This window comes from Solanum stenotomum, chromosome 9 (assembly GCF_019186545.1).
Source record: "Solanum stenotomum isolate F172 chromosome 9, ASM1918654v1, whole genome shotgun sequence".
Lineage (NCBI taxonomy): Eukaryota > Viridiplantae > Streptophyta > Magnoliopsida > Solanales > Solanaceae > Solanum > Solanum stenotomum.
In genome coordinates this window covers 57,713,769-57,731,214 of record NC_064290.1, presented here as the reverse complement: position 1 = coordinate 57,731,214, position 17,446 = coordinate 57,713,769, and the positions used below count along the sequence as shown (strand labels likewise).

At 33.8% G+C, this 17,446-nt stretch overlaps 2 protein-coding genes across 4 annotated transcripts; both read left to right on the top strand.

Annotated features, from left to right (window-relative positions):
* The first annotated feature begins 3,316 nt into the window (after positions 1 to 3,316).
* Positions 3,317 to 10,183, top strand: LOC125877144 (uncharacterized). 2 transcript variants are annotated; one of them, XM_049558475.1, is made up of 13 exons: positions 3,317 to 3,482; positions 5,611 to 5,724; positions 6,817 to 6,927; positions 7,015 to 7,077; positions 7,223 to 7,336; positions 7,426 to 7,575; positions 7,867 to 7,944; positions 8,016 to 8,237; positions 8,333 to 8,419; positions 8,713 to 8,832; positions 9,401 to 9,493; positions 9,661 to 9,872; positions 10,078 to 10,183. In XM_049558475.1, exons 1-12 carry the CDS (start codon positions 3,345 to 3,347, stop codon positions 9,718 to 9,720), a joined length of 1,350 nt encoding a protein of 449 aa, XP_049414432.1. In that variant the 5' UTR covers positions 3,317 to 3,344; the 3' UTR covers positions 9,721 to 9,872; positions 10,078 to 10,183. The 2 variants fall into 2 exon arrangements, with proteins under 2 accessions (XP_049414432.1, XP_049414431.1); XM_049558474.1 differs by lacking the exon at positions 3,317 to 3,482 and adding an exon at positions 4,271 to 4,441.
* A 2,920-nt stretch (positions 10,184 to 13,103) lies between these two features.
* Positions 13,104 to 16,821, top strand: LOC125876435 (uncharacterized). 2 transcript variants are annotated; one of them, XM_049557622.1, is made up of 5 exons: positions 13,104 to 13,253; positions 14,618 to 14,914; positions 15,018 to 15,140; positions 15,587 to 15,877; positions 16,385 to 16,821. In XM_049557622.1, the coding sequence occupies exons 2-5, from the start codon at positions 14,654 to 14,656 to the stop codon at positions 16,607 to 16,609; spliced, it is 900 nt and encodes a 299-aa protein (XP_049413579.1). In that variant the 5' UTR covers positions 13,104 to 13,253; positions 14,618 to 14,653; the 3' UTR covers positions 16,610 to 16,821. The 2 variants fall into 2 exon arrangements, with proteins under 2 accessions (XP_049413579.1, XP_049413580.1); XM_049557623.1 differs by lacking the exon at positions 13,104 to 13,253 and adding an exon at positions 13,373 to 13,653.
* Positions 16,822 to 17,446: the final 625 nt, after the last annotated feature.

Sequence of the window (17,446 nt, the reverse complement as noted above, 5' to 3'; positions counted from 1 at the left end):
CTTGTTTCATATAAAATAAATAAATAAGACACGTCACCTGTTATAATAGGTTAAACTATACTAATACTGAAAAAAATTATAGATAAAAAATAGTACTCCCTTTTTTGAGGCATATCAGAGCATTTTCAATCCCTCATAGCAATAGCATCATGATAATATTTGCATTCTTCTTTAGTTCGTCTAAAAAATCGACGTTGTTTGTTACATTTAGTGCAACAAATGAACTCATCACGATGTATAATTCCTCCACGAATTGGCCTATGAAATGTATCAATGTGATATTTCAAAAAACATGTCCTCCACAAATTTTGCCTTATTATTCACCCAAATTTGACTCTTCCAATTTTGCATTGCCATCTTTCTCCCAACATGTTTAACAAATTCAATCGGTGATAGCTTCACTGCATGTCAAACAAATAACTGTTTATTTATTAATAAAAAAAGACATGATATAACAAAGATAAATTCAACTTTTTTTTGAGTTTATAAACTTTTAAATTGTAGATTACCAAGTGTTTGAGTAAATTGTTTATATATATATGATCAAGTGGATTTCATAACATAAATATAACATTTTTATCAAAATTATTGAATAATATTGAATTCATAACTAGAACTGTAGCTCCACTTTCAGATGATTAGCATTAGATAGTAGATACAAGTTTTTGAGGGGACAATTTAGTAGAATAAGTTATATGACAGGATTATAATATGATGATTAAATAATAACATAATTATTTAGTGATCAAGATGTCCTTCTCCAAGGTTGTTCTTTAATATTCTTTAGAAAATATATGGTTAATATTGAAGCTAAAAATTTATCTCAATTTATCTAGTGTAAAATTCAAATTACTAAAAGAATGTCTACTAAATAATTTCATTATTAATTTTACTTTATGTTATAATCTCGTCATTAAAATAACAAAATCATTTGTTCCCAATCAAACTACTCTTAAAGATTTTTAAAAACATACAAACATCTAATTAGATTCTACAACAACAAACAATTCTTCCTTCTCTTTTCATAATTCAGAACATGTACTTGTAAAATTATTGACTTTGTAAAATATTTCAGAAAAATTATACAACAAGATTATATAAGATTGAATACTTTGAAGAAAGAATTACTTTAGAACAAATTATTGAAAATTAATAATGAAAAATAAAGATGACCTTTTTTGCATCCATCATGGCATGACAAACAATTTCAAGTTTTCCACCTTGAAAAATTCTTAGTATTCCTTTTGAATCACCATATTTGGGATTAGTGACACCACATTCAATCTCCACACGATTTAATTCTTTGCTTAAGACACCCATGAAATTATCTAACTCCTTGTTGGTAAACATGTCTAGAACTATATAAAAACAAGAAAAAAATAGTATAAACATGTCATTCTAGAATTAGGCACAAATGGTCTAAAAAATCAAAAGAAAAAAAAAGCCTTTTTAGGGATGTGACATAAATTGTTAGATCTATTAATTAATCTGTATGCCTCTAACATTGAACATCATCGAAAGACAATTACATATAGCTATATGAATGCATAACAATTTATTGAACAAGATACGTTTATTTATGTGCATAAACAATAAAAGAAAAAAATAATTAGTGATACAAGAATAACAAATATTTGCATGTTGTTTAAATAGCCCCTTTTGTACCAACACCTAAAATAAATCAAGTTGATTACTAAAATAGATCTAGATAGTAAAAAAAACAGTCTTACCTTCTATAACACGGAAACGTCAGGTCTCTATGTGTAAATTGAAATTCAACTTTTGTTACTGAGAACACAGATGGACTTTGCGCCTTCACATACGACACATTTTGATAACACGAAAATATCAGGTCTCTATGAAGAAATTGAGATTCAACTTTTGTCAATGAAAATACAGATGGACTATGGCAACTCCACGTACAACACCTTCTCATAACACGGAAATGTCAGATCTCTATGAAGAAATTGAGTATCAACTTTTGTCAATGAGAACATAAATGGACTGTGGCGCCTCCATGACCTATTTAGAGGGCCGACTCTAGGGTTAGAAAATGAGGTATCTATCTTAGGTCCCGAAATTTGACGTGCCACTTTTTAAAGCAATAAATATAATTATTATAGGTTTTCTTTTGGAAAATTATTTTGTATTGTCCCATTTCAATTTGTTAGTCTTGTTTATTTTTTAGTCTGTTTTAAAAAAGAAAAAAAAAGAACAAATTCTTTTTTTTGGCTAATTCTTTAACTTTAACTTTCCATATTGAATGTTTAAAACTACATGATTAAGTGACATTTTAGTATATTTTACATATCTTTAGTTAAGACTACAAGATTCAAAAGATTTTCTTTACTTTCTTAATGATCAATGATAATTCATATAATTAAATCTAAAGCTAGGAGAGAAGGAGACTTTTGAAGTCTTAAGTGTATTTTGAAGAAAATAGTGATAGTTCAGCGATTTTTTCGTCCTAAATGAAACAAAAGTGATATTTGAAGGCAATTTTCAATACTTGGGTGACCAATTAGGAAACTAACTCCTATTAACAATACATAAAGCTAATATATAATTATTTTTCTAATACACTCTACCAAACGACTCAGAGAATATCAAAAGGCTCATTTACTATTTTTAAGAGTCATCTATTAAAAAATGCTTAAGTTAATTATTTTTTAATGAAAAATTATTTTATTTTAATAATGTAATTCTAATGTTAAGTGGTTATATTGTGTCATTTCTACCTAATCCTATGTGGATAAGCTCAAGAGCAACTTTCACATATAACAAACATAAAAATCATATTTGTATGTTATAGCTATAGTTTGCATAATTGCACTCCATAACAAATTTTATGTTTGCTATGGAGCTTTTGATTTGTATAATTCGCTACAAACATCCAATTTTATACAAATTGTTCAGTTTTGTATAAATTCATTTATACATTGTAATTTGTATAATAAGATTTGTATTTGTATAAAAATAAGTGTATAGGACGAAAATATATGTATTTATAGTTGTATATACACTTTTCTCTCACTTTATACAAACACAACCGCATTTTATACCGAAATATATAAAATGACTAATTGTATTCCGAAAATGCCTAATTATATACAGAATCAGATGGAAAAAAAGGGGATATTTTTTGCGAATTATAATTAAAATAAACTATGACTATAACATTTAATTTGAATTAATAGTTTGCTATTTCATAGAATTTTCCCTAAGCTCAATAAGCCAAGCCCAATTTGGATAAAAGCCCAACAAGCCTTATAGCCTATATGGATTAGTTTCCTTTCTATCACTCTCCAGTTTCCATATCCATTTTCCCTCCAAGCTCTGCGAAAATGGCGGTCTTATGCTGCGCCACCTCTGCTTATCCTACGCTTTCTCTGAGAGTAACTTCTGCTAAAGTTCCAGTGTGTTCGAGCTCTCGAATTACAGTTCCTCAGCTGCATCATTCCGATTCCCCGTTTGTTCCCGAGGTAGAACTGAACACCGAAATTCTCTGTTGATTTCTCAGAAGAACAAAAATAATTGAATTTAACGTTACACAATTTTGAATTTGGTGAATAAATGAAACACGTACTTCAATTTTTGTGTAGGAATCTCGTTTTCTTACTTTTTTTTACACCATTGTAACTACTGGTATGTAGTATTGCTTCATGCTTAATTTCTAGCATAATACATAAATAGACGCTCAAACTTGGCCTCAACTGGCAATAAGCATTCNCAGTATATTTTACATATCTTTAGTTTAAGACTACAAGATTCAAAAAAATTTTCTTTACTTTCTCAATGATCAATGATAATTCATATAATTAAATCTAAAGCTAGGAGAGAATAAGGCTTTTGAAGTGTTAAATATATTTTGAAGAAAATAGTGATAGCTCAGTGATATTTTAGTCCTAAATAAAACAAAAAGTGATATTTGAAGGCAATTTTCAATACTTGGGTGACCAATTAGTTAACTAACTTTTAACAATACATAAATTTAATATATAATTATTTTTCTAATACACTCTACCAAACAACCCAGAGAATATAAAAAAGGCTCATGTGCTATTTTTAGGAGTCATCTATTAAACATGTTCATATACTAGTCAATTTTGTAAAATGAGCAAGGATGGATTGGGATTTAAAAGTGGTTATATTGTGTCATTTCTACCTAATCCTATGTGGATAAGCCCAATAAGCCAAGCCCAATTTGGATAAAAGCCCAACAAGCCTTATAGCCTATATGGATTAGTTTCCTTTCTTTCACTCTCCAGTTTCCATATCCATTTTCCCTCCGAGCTCTGCGAAAATGGCGGTCTTATGCTGCGCCACCTCTGCTTATCCTACGCATACTCTGAGAGTAACTTCCGCTAAAGTTTCAGTGTGTTCGAGCTCTCGAGTTTCAGTTCCTCAGCTGCATCATTCCGATTCCCCGTTTGTTCCCGAGGTAGAACTGAATACCGAAATTCTCTGTTGATTTCTCAGAAGAACAAAAATAATTGAATTTAACGTTAAACAATTTTGAATTTGGTGAATAAATGAAACACTACTTCAATTTCTGTCTAGGAATCTCGTTTTCTTACTTTTTTTTTACACCATTGTAACTACTGGTATGTAGTATTGCTCCATGCTTAATTTCTAGCATAATACATAAATAGACGCTCAAACTTGGCCTCAACTGGCAATAAGCATTCCAAATTTGAGAGTGCGCATGTAGACACATCAACTTATCAGTTGAAAAATCCAACTTATAAAATGATCATCTAGGCAACTCCAAAAACTTTGTGTGTGGAGTGTCTACAATACACTGTGAGGATGCGTTGGAGTGTGTAGTTACTAGTTGAGACCAAGTTGAGGTGTCTAGATAAGCACTCTCAAAGTTGGAGTGCTTACTTATAAGCTGAGGTTAAGTTTAAGTGTTTGTTGATGTATTATGCCTGATCTTTATGTATTTAAGTATATCTACCAACAATTTATACATTAAATAACTTAGACTACTAGGGAACTATGAAAAAATTTCGGAGTGGACAGCAGGGGCGGAGGCAGAGTACCACTTCGTCAAAAAATTGCACTATATATAGGGTCCAACTTTTTTTTTTTTTTCCCTTAATATATATATATATATGTGTATAGTAGATGTTGAATCCCCTTTGTTTCTTCATATGTTTACCTCTTTCTATACCTAAATAAAAATTCTAGCTCCGCCACTTGTGAACAAAGCCATATTGGCAGATGTATCGGATAGTAGCACTTTTCGCTTCTTGAGATTCAAACTATGTAAATTTTAACTAACATTTTAAAAATGTATTTGTTATAGTTTTTGAATATCTAAATTTCAATTTTAAAATATTGAGTTAATCTAATCAAATTTAGCTTTGAAGTTTAGTCAAACTGACTCTCGGGAAGCAAAAAGTTCCACATAAGTTGGGACGGAGAGAATATATGTTTATGCTTTGTTCTCACTTTACTACCACAAAATTGTGGTGGATGCAGTGCCTCACCACTCACTGTCCTAAAATCCTGGATTTCCTGTGTTGATATTGTGGGTTTGAGATGAGTCTATTTATTGAGAAATGAATGCAACATGATTGACTTTTCTGGATCTGCAATGTGTAGGTTAACAAGGCTGTTGATTCTTTGTCAAAAGAGTTCAGAGAAGTTGACAATTTAGTGGCACGCAATACTGCGCGAGTTTTGAGAGCTTTCCAAAGGGTCAAGGTTGGGTCTCATGTAAGTTTTCATTCTCAAAAATTTGTTAAATTGTACCTTGTAGACATCATTTACATGTGAATTTACATCTTTGGAGCAAATGAATCTTCAAATATATCAATTTTCGTTGCAAGACTTCTGTATATTCTTCGGTTCCTGTGAACTATACCCACCTGGCAAATGATCATTTGGAGCTTTAGGCCTAGAGTACTGATGGTTTAGAACCTTACTCAACCTTTACCTTAGGATATACTCTCTAGGGTCAGGTGGAAATAAAAAGGTCATGAATTCGATTATTTTGACAATCTCAAAAAAAAAAAAAGTCTGAGGAGCCTACTTGTTTTGTTAGTACCATGACTATGATCTTTTTTCTTCTACTGCATGCCGTGAATGATATCTTATAACTGAAAAACTAGTCAAAAGGTTTTTTTTTTGGGTGAGTGTTCTGACTAGTATTTTATTATTTGCTGTTTATCAAAAACAGAAAAAGATAAGAACTACTATAGTTTATTACCATATCTGGAAGCAAGCTAATGATTAAAAGTTTGTTCAACTACCAGCGTCCAATAATCATTGTCGTCTGTGATGTGGCGAGACCGAGTGTCAACAAATAGAAAACACCTGTTACCTTAATTTTACAATATACCTTCTGTTCTCTGAAGAAAGCATAATGCATGTACTAGTAGTCTAGCACACAATTTTCTTTCTTTTAGGGGATGTGGGGCAGAGGGAGTTGAGTCATGGGCTCATGGCTAGATGAGATTCAAATCTGTCAACAAATTGTTTTGTTCTGTTCCTTAGGTCTATGAACAAATCAAACAAATAAGGACAGTCATTGACACTCTTCCATCCTAGTTAAAATATTACATCACCCCCATTTAAGTGTGCTGGAACAGCATTATATTACATTGTATTTTTTACACTGTCCAACTTATTCAGAATTTGAGATCCTATTTCTAAGTGTTCAGTGGTACACAATATCTTTACTGAACACGGGTAACCAGAATGGTCTCGGCTACGGGAATGACATTGACAAGGTCCAAGTGTCATAGTGGCAACTAGTAGGCACTCTATTTTGTTAGCGCTAAAAAGTGTAAAATATACCTGCATCAGCACTTTGGTGGTAGCACTGGCTATGGTCATGAAGAAGCTGGTGGGCGTGAAGCCTTGGACCAGGCTTTTGCAGAAATTGTTGGGGCTGAGTCTGCAATTGTTCGATCACAGGTTTGCAATTTTTTCTTTTTTGGGTAGCTTTATATTTCCATGAAAGAGGATATATTTTCTTAATATACTTTCCCACTTCACCTTCAGTTCTTTTCAGGTACTCATGCAATCACTTGTGCCTTATTTGCTTTCTTAAGACCAGGGGATGAGGTATAGTTATTATATACTTGTTATTATCACAATACTCTGTTTCATGAATTATTATAGTCCAGAGTACCCATTTATGTTTCAATTATTCGTCATATTCTAAAAATTATTATTTTTACTGAAAATGACTTGAATCAACTTGTCTCAGCTGTTAGCGATAGCTGGTGCACCTTATGATACGCTGGAGGAAGTAATTGGAAAAAGGGACTCTGGTGGATTGGGTTCCTTGAAAGACTTTGGAGTAGAATACCGGGAAGTCCCAGTAAGTTGCATCTGCATGTTAGATATTAGGTCCATATGACTTATTTTTCAGAATTTGAGAATAACCAACATTATCTGGACGTATCGCAGCTTGCAGAGGATGGCGGGCTTGATTGGGATGCACTTAAAACCTCTATAAGACCTCACACTAAGTGTGCACTCATACAGAGATCATGTGGTTATTCCTGGCGTCGCAGTTTGAGTGTAACTGAGATAGGTCGGGCAATCAATATAATCAAGGTAAACCTTTTGAAACCACGTCCTTGATTATAATAGTTATTTCCATTAACAAACTCTCAAATATTTGGCTACTGAAAGGGTGCCAAAGAATTACAAGTTATTTGAAGTATACCCTTTATCAGGCATAAGATGTCATGTCTATATAACTGATGTCATCCTGCTCCTTGATGGTTTGTGTTTGTAACACTGGGATAAATAATTTTTCTTGTTTTCACTTATCGGTGTTTGGATGTCTTAACATTGGCTATTGGAAAAGATAGTTCTGCCTTCAAACTCTCTTATTTGATGCAGATGCAGAACCCAGGCTGCATGATCATGGTAGATAACTGCTATGGTGAATTTGTTGACGACATTGAACCTCCTATGGTGGTATGTAAAGTTATTCTTGTCATTAAAGTTCTGCATGTGGAAATGTCAGAAGTTGATTTTTGGATGAGCAGGGTGCTGACCTAATTGCGGGAAGTTTAATAAAAAATCCGGGTGGAACGATTGCACCATGTGGTGGATATGTTGCGGGAAGGAAAAGATGGGTAGAAGCAGCAGCTTCCCGTCTCTCTGCCCCAGGACTTGGAATTGATTGCGGTTCTACCCCTGGTGATATAATGAGAACTTTATTTCAGGGTTTATTCCTCTCGCCTCAAATGGTTGGTGAAGCAATAAAGGTATCTCTTTTCTGCTAAAGTTTTGATGTGGTAATAATCTTTTGTTACTTCTGTCTCACCTGGTTATATGCATCTTTCCTAACTCCTGTTTCAAGGGAAGCTTCCTGATAGCTGAAGTCATGGCAGCTAAAGGATATAAAGTGCAGCCACTTTGCCGGATCAAGCGTCATGACACAGTGCAGGTTTGTTTGTCACGTCTTGCATTAGTCAAGGCATATACAAGTCCTTGTTTGCTAACTGTCCAAGAATGCCCATCTGTTTGCAAAAAAGGTTCTAAAGTGTACCACCCACCATTCAATCACACTTCCTCATTCAATGAGCATTGTAACAATCTTTGTGTTTCTTCTATGAATTATATCACTATATCAAGTACATAATGGTGCTTTCAGACGTGTGCCCGTATTTTAAAGCAGTCATTGCTGGATTTCACACTTAAACGTGCAACTGGACAGTTAAGTTTTGTTATTCTTGTCAGGCTGTACAACTTGGAAACCGTGAGCGTCTACTTTCCTTTTGCGAGGCTGTTCAGAGAAGTTCTCCTGTTAGCTCTTTTATCAGGCCTGTTGCAGGTGCAACTGCTGGCTATGCATCCGAGGTATGACCAGTTCGTTGGGAATAAGAGTTTCGCTGTACTTGAAGGGAACTTTTTCTTTTTTCTTGTTAGTATTGTGTTAACAATGTACTGGAAATAACATTATTGAAGATTGTAAATTGTTAAAGCTATGACATAGGAAACTCTATATAACTATCATGCCTTAAAGCTCATGTAGAATTAGTTGCGATGGGAATCTAATATGAGCAAATATGTTCTTTTTATAGTAGGAAACATTTCTTTAATGTCTTCTTTTATTAGCTTGGGTTCGTTGGAATCATACAAGATCAGGGAGTTGTGGCGTTGAATCAGAAGCAAGCTTTCCTCTGTCCTAACTTTTCGAGCTTGGATAGTTGGTTTAATTTTGAGTCTAGGTTGATGTCTGCAATTTTATCTTGGTCTTTTTACCTTATTTCCGGCTTGTCCTTTTTCTTTTCCTTTGTATGCTCAGCATTTGGATTCTTGTAGTATAATTGATATATGAAGCACAACTTAATTACTTTTTTACTAGAGTTTATTATCTTGAGCGACTTACCTTCCGCCTATTTTTGGAATGTTATTCATGGATTAGGTCATTTTTGCTGATGGAACCTTCATTGATGGAAGTACTAGCGAGCTCTCATGTGATGGACCGCTAAGAGAGCCTTTCTCTGTTTTCTGTCAGGTAATACTCTGCCATTTCTTCCGCCATTAGTTAGTTTTCTATAGGAGTAATTGTTTATATGTTTGTTTATGTAACTGATCATGTGGGAAAGAGGTATATGTTTATTCGTTTTTTCAACGAATTTGGGTGAGATTTCATTTTTTTATCACTTGAATTTCCAATTGCAGGGTGGCACTCATTGGACGCAGTGGGGACTAGTTCTGGGGGAGGTTTTGAAATCTCTATGAAACTGGGAAAGATCATACATTGGTGAATACCCTCCACAAATCAATTTTTTCCACCAAGTTCCTCAGAGTCTCATCAACGTAAATTGTGGCGAAAAGAGAGATTCTTCATCAACTGCACAAATTTTGTAGAGTAGTCTTTCTACCTTTTACAGGTAAGATAGCAATTTCCTCTGATTTGCTCTACAAAAGCCTTGGTCTTTCAAAGAACTGTGAATATGTTAAGTCTGCAAAGATTACTATGAGCTTTGGTATCCCTTGACAAAGATTTTGACATGGCTTCAGTGGATTTGACTTTTCTTTCTAAAACATTATTTGATTAAAAGATTTGTCATCACTTATTTCTGTTTCATTCATCAGGCCATGAGAATGATATCGGATGGTCCGCACTACATTATCATATACAAGAATGCAAAGGAGGTGAAGAGGGTAGCTTGGACATTAATACAGAACAAGTAATCCAGAGGTAAGGATTTGTTAGTCTCAGTATTAGTACTTCTATCAATAGATATTGTTTCTCGGAAAAGGAATGGAAAAATTTGCATATAACTCAAAGGCATGTCCATGTTTTTTCAAGAAGAGGAATATGAGAGGTTATAGATCCATCCCCCTTTTCCAATGTGCATCAGAGAATATGGTCAGAATACTCTGAAGATGCCTGAGTGTTAAAAGACATGCCAGTCAGTCAAATTCTTCGTGTTAAAACATGCTTCATTTTCCTAGGTGCTCAACTACTTGAAATGATTATGTATTCATTGTTTATCATGCTTATTCTATTTGATTAATCTGTTTATCATGCTCAGCTCATTGTGCTTTCACGTGGCTTGTACTTGAAATATTTCATACTCCCTGTTTTTAATGATTTCTACTGATCCAATTTCCTACGATTAGGTTAGTAGCATGAACCAAGCAAATGGACGTTTGAAAACAGATCCTCCTTTGATGCTGTCAAGTTTAGTCCAGGCATCATAGTCTGATCAATTGCTCAAAATATTGTCACAAACTTATTAGGACGAACTCAAGACTTCTATACAGAAATAATGCTCAATTATATTGTCTAACTTGTTCACGTTTTGTTATTTTATGTTGTAATTTATGCACCACCTGCTGTGCTTCTGCGTGACTGCTAATTTTCTGCTTGTACACCCGATTTCATCGAGTATATATCATCTTTCATCAGCACAAGTAGTATTGTACTAAGTTACATTGTTCATCAAACTAGGCAAATGGTTTCCTAGTGTTTTGTTTTGTCTCTGCTAGGAGATGAACTATGTTCTTAGTGATGTCTTTTCTTGTATGTTATGAAAGCCTTTTATTTTGTATATATCACAATTCACAGTCCTAATATTGTCGTAATAATGCCTAGGGATACACTACTTTGTCCAAAGCATAGTCCTATGATCTGGTTTTGTTGACTCGGTATTATCAAGACCGGCAGGTCAATTTTAGAATCATCTCCAACGTTATTGTGGAATGTGAAATCACTGTTGAAGGCAGAATTTTCATTAAGAGGGCTCATCATCTACTACATACACTATACAAATTGATTTCTATATATATACAACGTGAATTTTAATAACGGTGTTTGGATGAACCTCTTCCTGCATTCTTTTATTTTATAAGTGGTCTAAAAAATTAATTCTCCCCATACGTCTGATATTAATAATCCAGTTGATTAAATTTTTGGTATGGTCTTTGTATTGAACGTGCATCGTCGTGCCATTATGGGTACTGGGCATTGACATTAACTATTGATTGCTAGCAGAGGCGTATCTAGGATTTCGGAAGGATGGGTGCACTATTACAAAAAGATGCATCTAAGATATAAATTTGATCGGTTTGACCTTTACGTTCTTAACACTAAACCTTTAAATTTTAAAAATTATAGATCCAACATATATAATACTACTAGTTTTAAATTTTAATATACACATTTGATTTAATTATATAGAAATTTTACCGTGCTAATTCTTTTTAGGAATTTCAAATGTTACACACTTGAAAAATTTGAAAGATTAAAGCAAGAAACAAAAGAAAAATTGATTGAAATGCCAAAAGTGTTACCGGTAACCACTTGGAGGGGTGTTACTAATAAAAACAAGATAGATATAAGATTTTAAATTTCTATCTTTGCTTAGAGAGGTGCACCTAATCATGGTCATATTATTATATGTTACTTTTAACGTGGGTTTACACCTCTATATTTAAATATTTTAAAAAATATATAATACTATTATATATAATCTAGAGAGGGTAGCATGGGTTCACGTGAACCCACGGAACACCCGCTAGATACGCCTCTGATTGCTAGGCATGTACTGATACACCAGACATTAAATTTATACATTTTATTGATGTTAAATGCGTGGAACGGTGGAAGAATCTTCACTATAGCTTATCATCAATACATGGAAGTTATTTTATAACATCAATTTTTACTTCTCTTTTTCAATTTGTTTATCCTATTTTTTTTAATCCATTTAAAAATGAAATGTTTCCTTTTCTACATGACAATTTGAAGAGCACTAAATTAAAGATATTTTTTAAATTTGGTATCATAATCGAGCAAATTGATTGAAACGGATCCATAAGACCCTTTGCGTGTATCAGAAACTGGGGCCGGCAACTGTGGGCCCTCCGAGTAAGTTGGATCGGCACGTGCATGAGCACTTGGTTTGGTGCCACGTGTTAAACGTTCTTCTAGATATTGGGCCCACTATTTCTAGGCTCAGCCAATAGAAACGTAAATTCAGTCAATTAGGTGGACCCACAACTCTTCAACTTCCAAAACCACACGTAAAATTCATACACATTCAATTGTCACTTAAAAATTTATAATTATCTTCTAAATGCGTTCAATTTTAGTTAAATAAATAGAATAAAAATTAACGTTCAAATTCACATTGATTATTTAATAGGCTAATTTTACTATTTTGAAAGTCATATTTTCATGGGACTAGTTTTCTCTATCTTTTCTAAAATCTACTAAAAAGCTAGAAGCAAAAGTGTTACTAGCATTTAGCCCCCCAATAGAGAAAACATAGGCCTTCAAATAATTTTGTCAAAAATGTAGGCAATTACAAAGCCGCGTAAGAGACGAGTGAATTCCCTCTATGTCACATTATAATCGTAGTGTCAGGTGCAATTTTCTATCTGTATTTTCACTAATATATTGTCATGTTGTGAACGTAGCCTCTCGTAGAAATATAGTGTAAAATTGCATACAATAAATTCTTATAGTCAAACTCTTCTCCAGACCCCGAGCTTAGAGTATCACACTGCCTACATATATATAACATATGAGAAAATCACCTAGTATTTAAATCTCCGGATATATCGACTGTGCTTTTAGCATATCAATATCGTAAACTCAACGTGGCAATTGTTTTTTTTTTAATATAAAGAGTATTCATTTTCTCCAATAGTTAACAGCCTTGTACGATCCACAGGGTCAGTGTTTTGGTTGGTGTACAATATTATTCACAAGAATCCCAACAATTTCTTCATTGCATTTGACGCCCATTTCTAGAAACTCTGTAAGTACTCGTCTTTCTCTTTCTTACCCTTTTTTCCTCTATTCTTTAGCTCCTTCACTCATTAGTTATACTTTTTATGTTGAAAACATTATGTATTTTGTTAGGATTATCCATAAAAAGTCATTTATGTAGAGATTTAACTTGTTTAGATTACAATATTGTTGAAAGATCAAATTTTTACCTTTCTTGAAAATGTTGTTTCTGTTCATTAGTGCAGCAGCTGGATCCTTGATGTTTTTTTCTTGGGTGAATCTTGAAATATCCATGATTGTGTTATAGCCTAGCTAGTTTCCATTTAGCTTGTTTGAGTCCAAATTGACCTTGTAATTTGTAAAGGGTTTGTCTTTTTGATGATTTTAAGGTCATAAAAATACAAGGTCAACTGTTGAGGAAACTAGAGGTGAGACAGAGTGATTAGCTTAGTTTGTAATTTCATCTTGTTCTTGAGCAAAAGACCCAAAAGTTGCACACTGAACCACACACTGTTAGCTAAAATATCATATCCATACTTGTGGGATTACACTGGTAGGTAGGATGCGTGCATCCTACCCCGACCCCACATATGGGACTACACGGGGCATGTTGTTTTGTTGTTGTACTAGCTATGATACTTTGGATTCCTCATATTTCTCGTTGTAGTTAGGACTAAGTGTTGATGTCGATAAGTACTCTTTTCTTTTAACCTTTCCACTTACCTTAACTCTATCTTGAACTAACTAACAGATTTGTTCTATTACTGTTAGCATGTAAATAAGAGGATTTTTTATGGTAATTTATCATTGATTGGGTACCAATTAAGAACTGCGAACACTATTAAGTCATGACTCACCAGATGGTTTAATTTAGATTGATTGGTTAACGGAGTTATATCCAATTATTGATCCAAAATGGGATGGATTGGGAACATTGAGTACCTTTGAAGGGTTAGTTTAGGTCATGAATGAGTCAATCTGTCCTTCTAGTTAGAACATAAAGTTGAAGACCGAAGACAAAGCTGGCTTGTCCTCGGAATTATAACCTTTCAGATTATGAATGATGGTATAATTGGGTTAAAAAACTGACTGGTATGAGAAGTCAGTGTTACAGATTTGTCATTTGGGTTTCTTAATTGTTGCAAGTGGAAGTGGTGATATATCCTGATGGTTGACATGAGGAGTGAAGGTCGAGGAATAGAAATGAAATTTGGTGGATTGAATTAAATAATGGTGGTAATCTACATAAATCAGTAGATATATTGTACACAAATGAATTTTGGGTAACAATGAAAGTTGTACTTCTGTATATCAATGAAATTCTTGTTTATTTTATTTCCCTACATTTCTCTCGAAAATTCAGTCCTGATAAGTCTTAACACCAATGTGCAGGTTTGATTTTGGTATTCTTGTTGGCTAACAACAAATATGGAATTGGATCTGGATCGTGGGCAAGTCACACTGATAGTATCCAGTATATGTCTTATGCTGACTTTGCATTTCAGCATACAGCTAGTGACAGAACATTTTACGTCATGGAAGAAGCCTAAAGAGCAAAAGGCCATAATTATTATCGTCCTCATGGCACCCTTGTATGCTATTGTCTCCTTCATTGGGTTGGTCGATTTCATGGGAAGCAAACCCTTTTTCACTTTCTTGGAATCTGTCAAAGAATGTTATGAAGCAATTGTAAGTATAGCCAAGTTAACACTTTCTGCCTGCATCAAGCGTCACTTGTTGAGCTGTGTTCTTGTCAGAGATTCTTTGCTCACTTGTGTTCTATGTGATACAGGTGATGGCTAAGTTTCTGGGGTTGATGTACACTTACTTGAATATATCCATAAGCAAAAACATAGTCCCTGATGAAATTAAGGGAAGACAGATTCACCACTCATTCCCAATGACACTCTTCCAGGTACAATGTGTAATCTAAAATTATGTGTACATATCACTCGTATATATTTTGTCAAAAAAAATATCACTCGTATATATTATCAACATTGCATGTTTATGAGAAAAAAATGTGATGATGCCAACAAGGACGGAAACTAAATTACACTCCGTTCAGCGTGCCTTATAGAGTATATATACTGTTAAGCACAGAGTGCACTATTTCAATTCTTTTGCACCGATGGATAGGTATGCTCCTGCATTGAGTTGCTTACTAAGTTTACATGGACAAATTATTTTACTGTGTAGTAAGTTTATAAACTCAGATGTTAGGCATATAAGTACACCATTTCAGCGCTCTCTTTCTTTTTTCTTTGGGACCAAAACGCATGCTGCCTCCTAGAAGCTTACATATACAGTTTTAGTGTTGTCATGGTACTCGGTCACAAGCTAACTGTTGTGTCATTGCAGCCTCACAGTGCTCATTTGAACCATCATACATTGAAGCTTCTCAAGAACTGGACATGGCAGTTTGTTGTGATTCGCCCTGTATGCTCCATCTTGATGGTTGTTTTACAAATGCTTGGAGTGTACCCTAGTTGGGTTAGCTGGACCTTTACCATCATTTTGAACATATCCGTTTCACTGGCGTTGTACTCTCTTGTGGTTTTCTACCACGTGTTTGCGAAGGAGTTGGCGCCTCACAAGCCTCTAGCCAAGTTCCTGTGTGTCAAAGGAATTGTCTTTTTCGTTTTCTGGCAGGTTCGTCTCTCATCTTTCATTAGTCTTATATTTTGCTTTCTTGTAATTTACATATTGGATTTCAAATTTTGCTGCTATTTGCTTTATGGGACCTGAATTATTGATTAGAATGTTCTACAACAACAACGAACCCAGTGTAATTCCACAAGTGAGGTCTAGGGAGGGTGGTGTGTATGCAGCCTTACTTGCAACCTTGAGAGAAGGTTGGTTTCCTAATGGTATACAAATCAAACCATTAGCGCTAAATTTCTTTATGAAGTCTGCTAGAATGTTCTACAACAACAACGAAACTAAGTGTAATCCCACAGTGGAGTCTGGGAAGGGTGGTGTGTACGCAGCCTTACCTCTATACCTTGTAAAGATAGAGAGGTTGTTTCCAATAGACTCGCAACTCATCAGAATGTACTATATTTCCAAATCTCCTAATGGTATGAAAATCAAACATTAATATCTGCTTTTACAGTATAGTTTTGTTATGCTAAAAAAGAAACTTGTACCACTTTGCAGGGTATTCTGCTTAGTATTCTGGTATCACTAGGCATAATAAAATCTCACTATTTCTGGCTTGAGGTGGAGCGCCTTCAGGAAGCTATGCAGAATGAACTAGTGATCGTGGAGATGGTTTTCTTCGCTATCCTTATGCGTCATGCATACAGTGCAGCGCCATATCGTGCAGAAGCTGTTACAACTACTTCAGGAGATGCTACTTCAGGAGATAAAAAGAATGAGTGATTATGCAACATGTATTGTTGTGAAAAATTGTCTTCAGACATCAGTCACTTCTCCCTACTGCTTTTGTATGTTATATTGGATTTGCTTGTTGATGTATACCAGATTCCTATTACAGATCAACTAGAACATTTTGTGAATGTTAATTAGCACTGAATCCTTTCATTCTGAGGCAATGAATACTTCATTTGAAATAAAACAGAGAAGCATATTAGCAGATGACTCTTTTCTTTTCTTTTTTGTCTTTATAATTATAATTTTTGACTACTCAACTATTTAGGTTAATTCTTCTTTTATCTCTTCTCAAAGGTTTGTCTACAACATGCTTTCGAGTTTTGTGACAAATTATCAAGTTCTGATTTACTTTCTTAAATTTTGTAGTAAGTCAAAATTAAACAAACAAGTTGGAAGCGAGAGAGTACTATTTTTTTTTTAAAAAAGTGATATAAAAATTATAAAGAGAACTTACTAATTGATGTATAATAAAAAGATAACACTACTTGTTCCAAGAATCCTAAAATATGGATAGTACATACTAACACACATAATCATCAAAGAATATCATGTAGAGGATGAGATTGCTACTCTGTTAACTAAAGATTTCTAGTTCGAGGCTTGATTTAGTCGAACTACACTACAGTTATCACACACCGGATGAAAAATAATAAAAAAACATTATACACACATAAAAAGTATTTTTCTTTAATCTCTCGCCCACACTATTTTTCATTTTCTTTGATTATATATTGTAATATTTTTTATTCCTCAATAACTAATAAATATTTATTTTATTTAATTAAATATATTTATCCTTTAATAATTTAAAATGTATACTTTTGA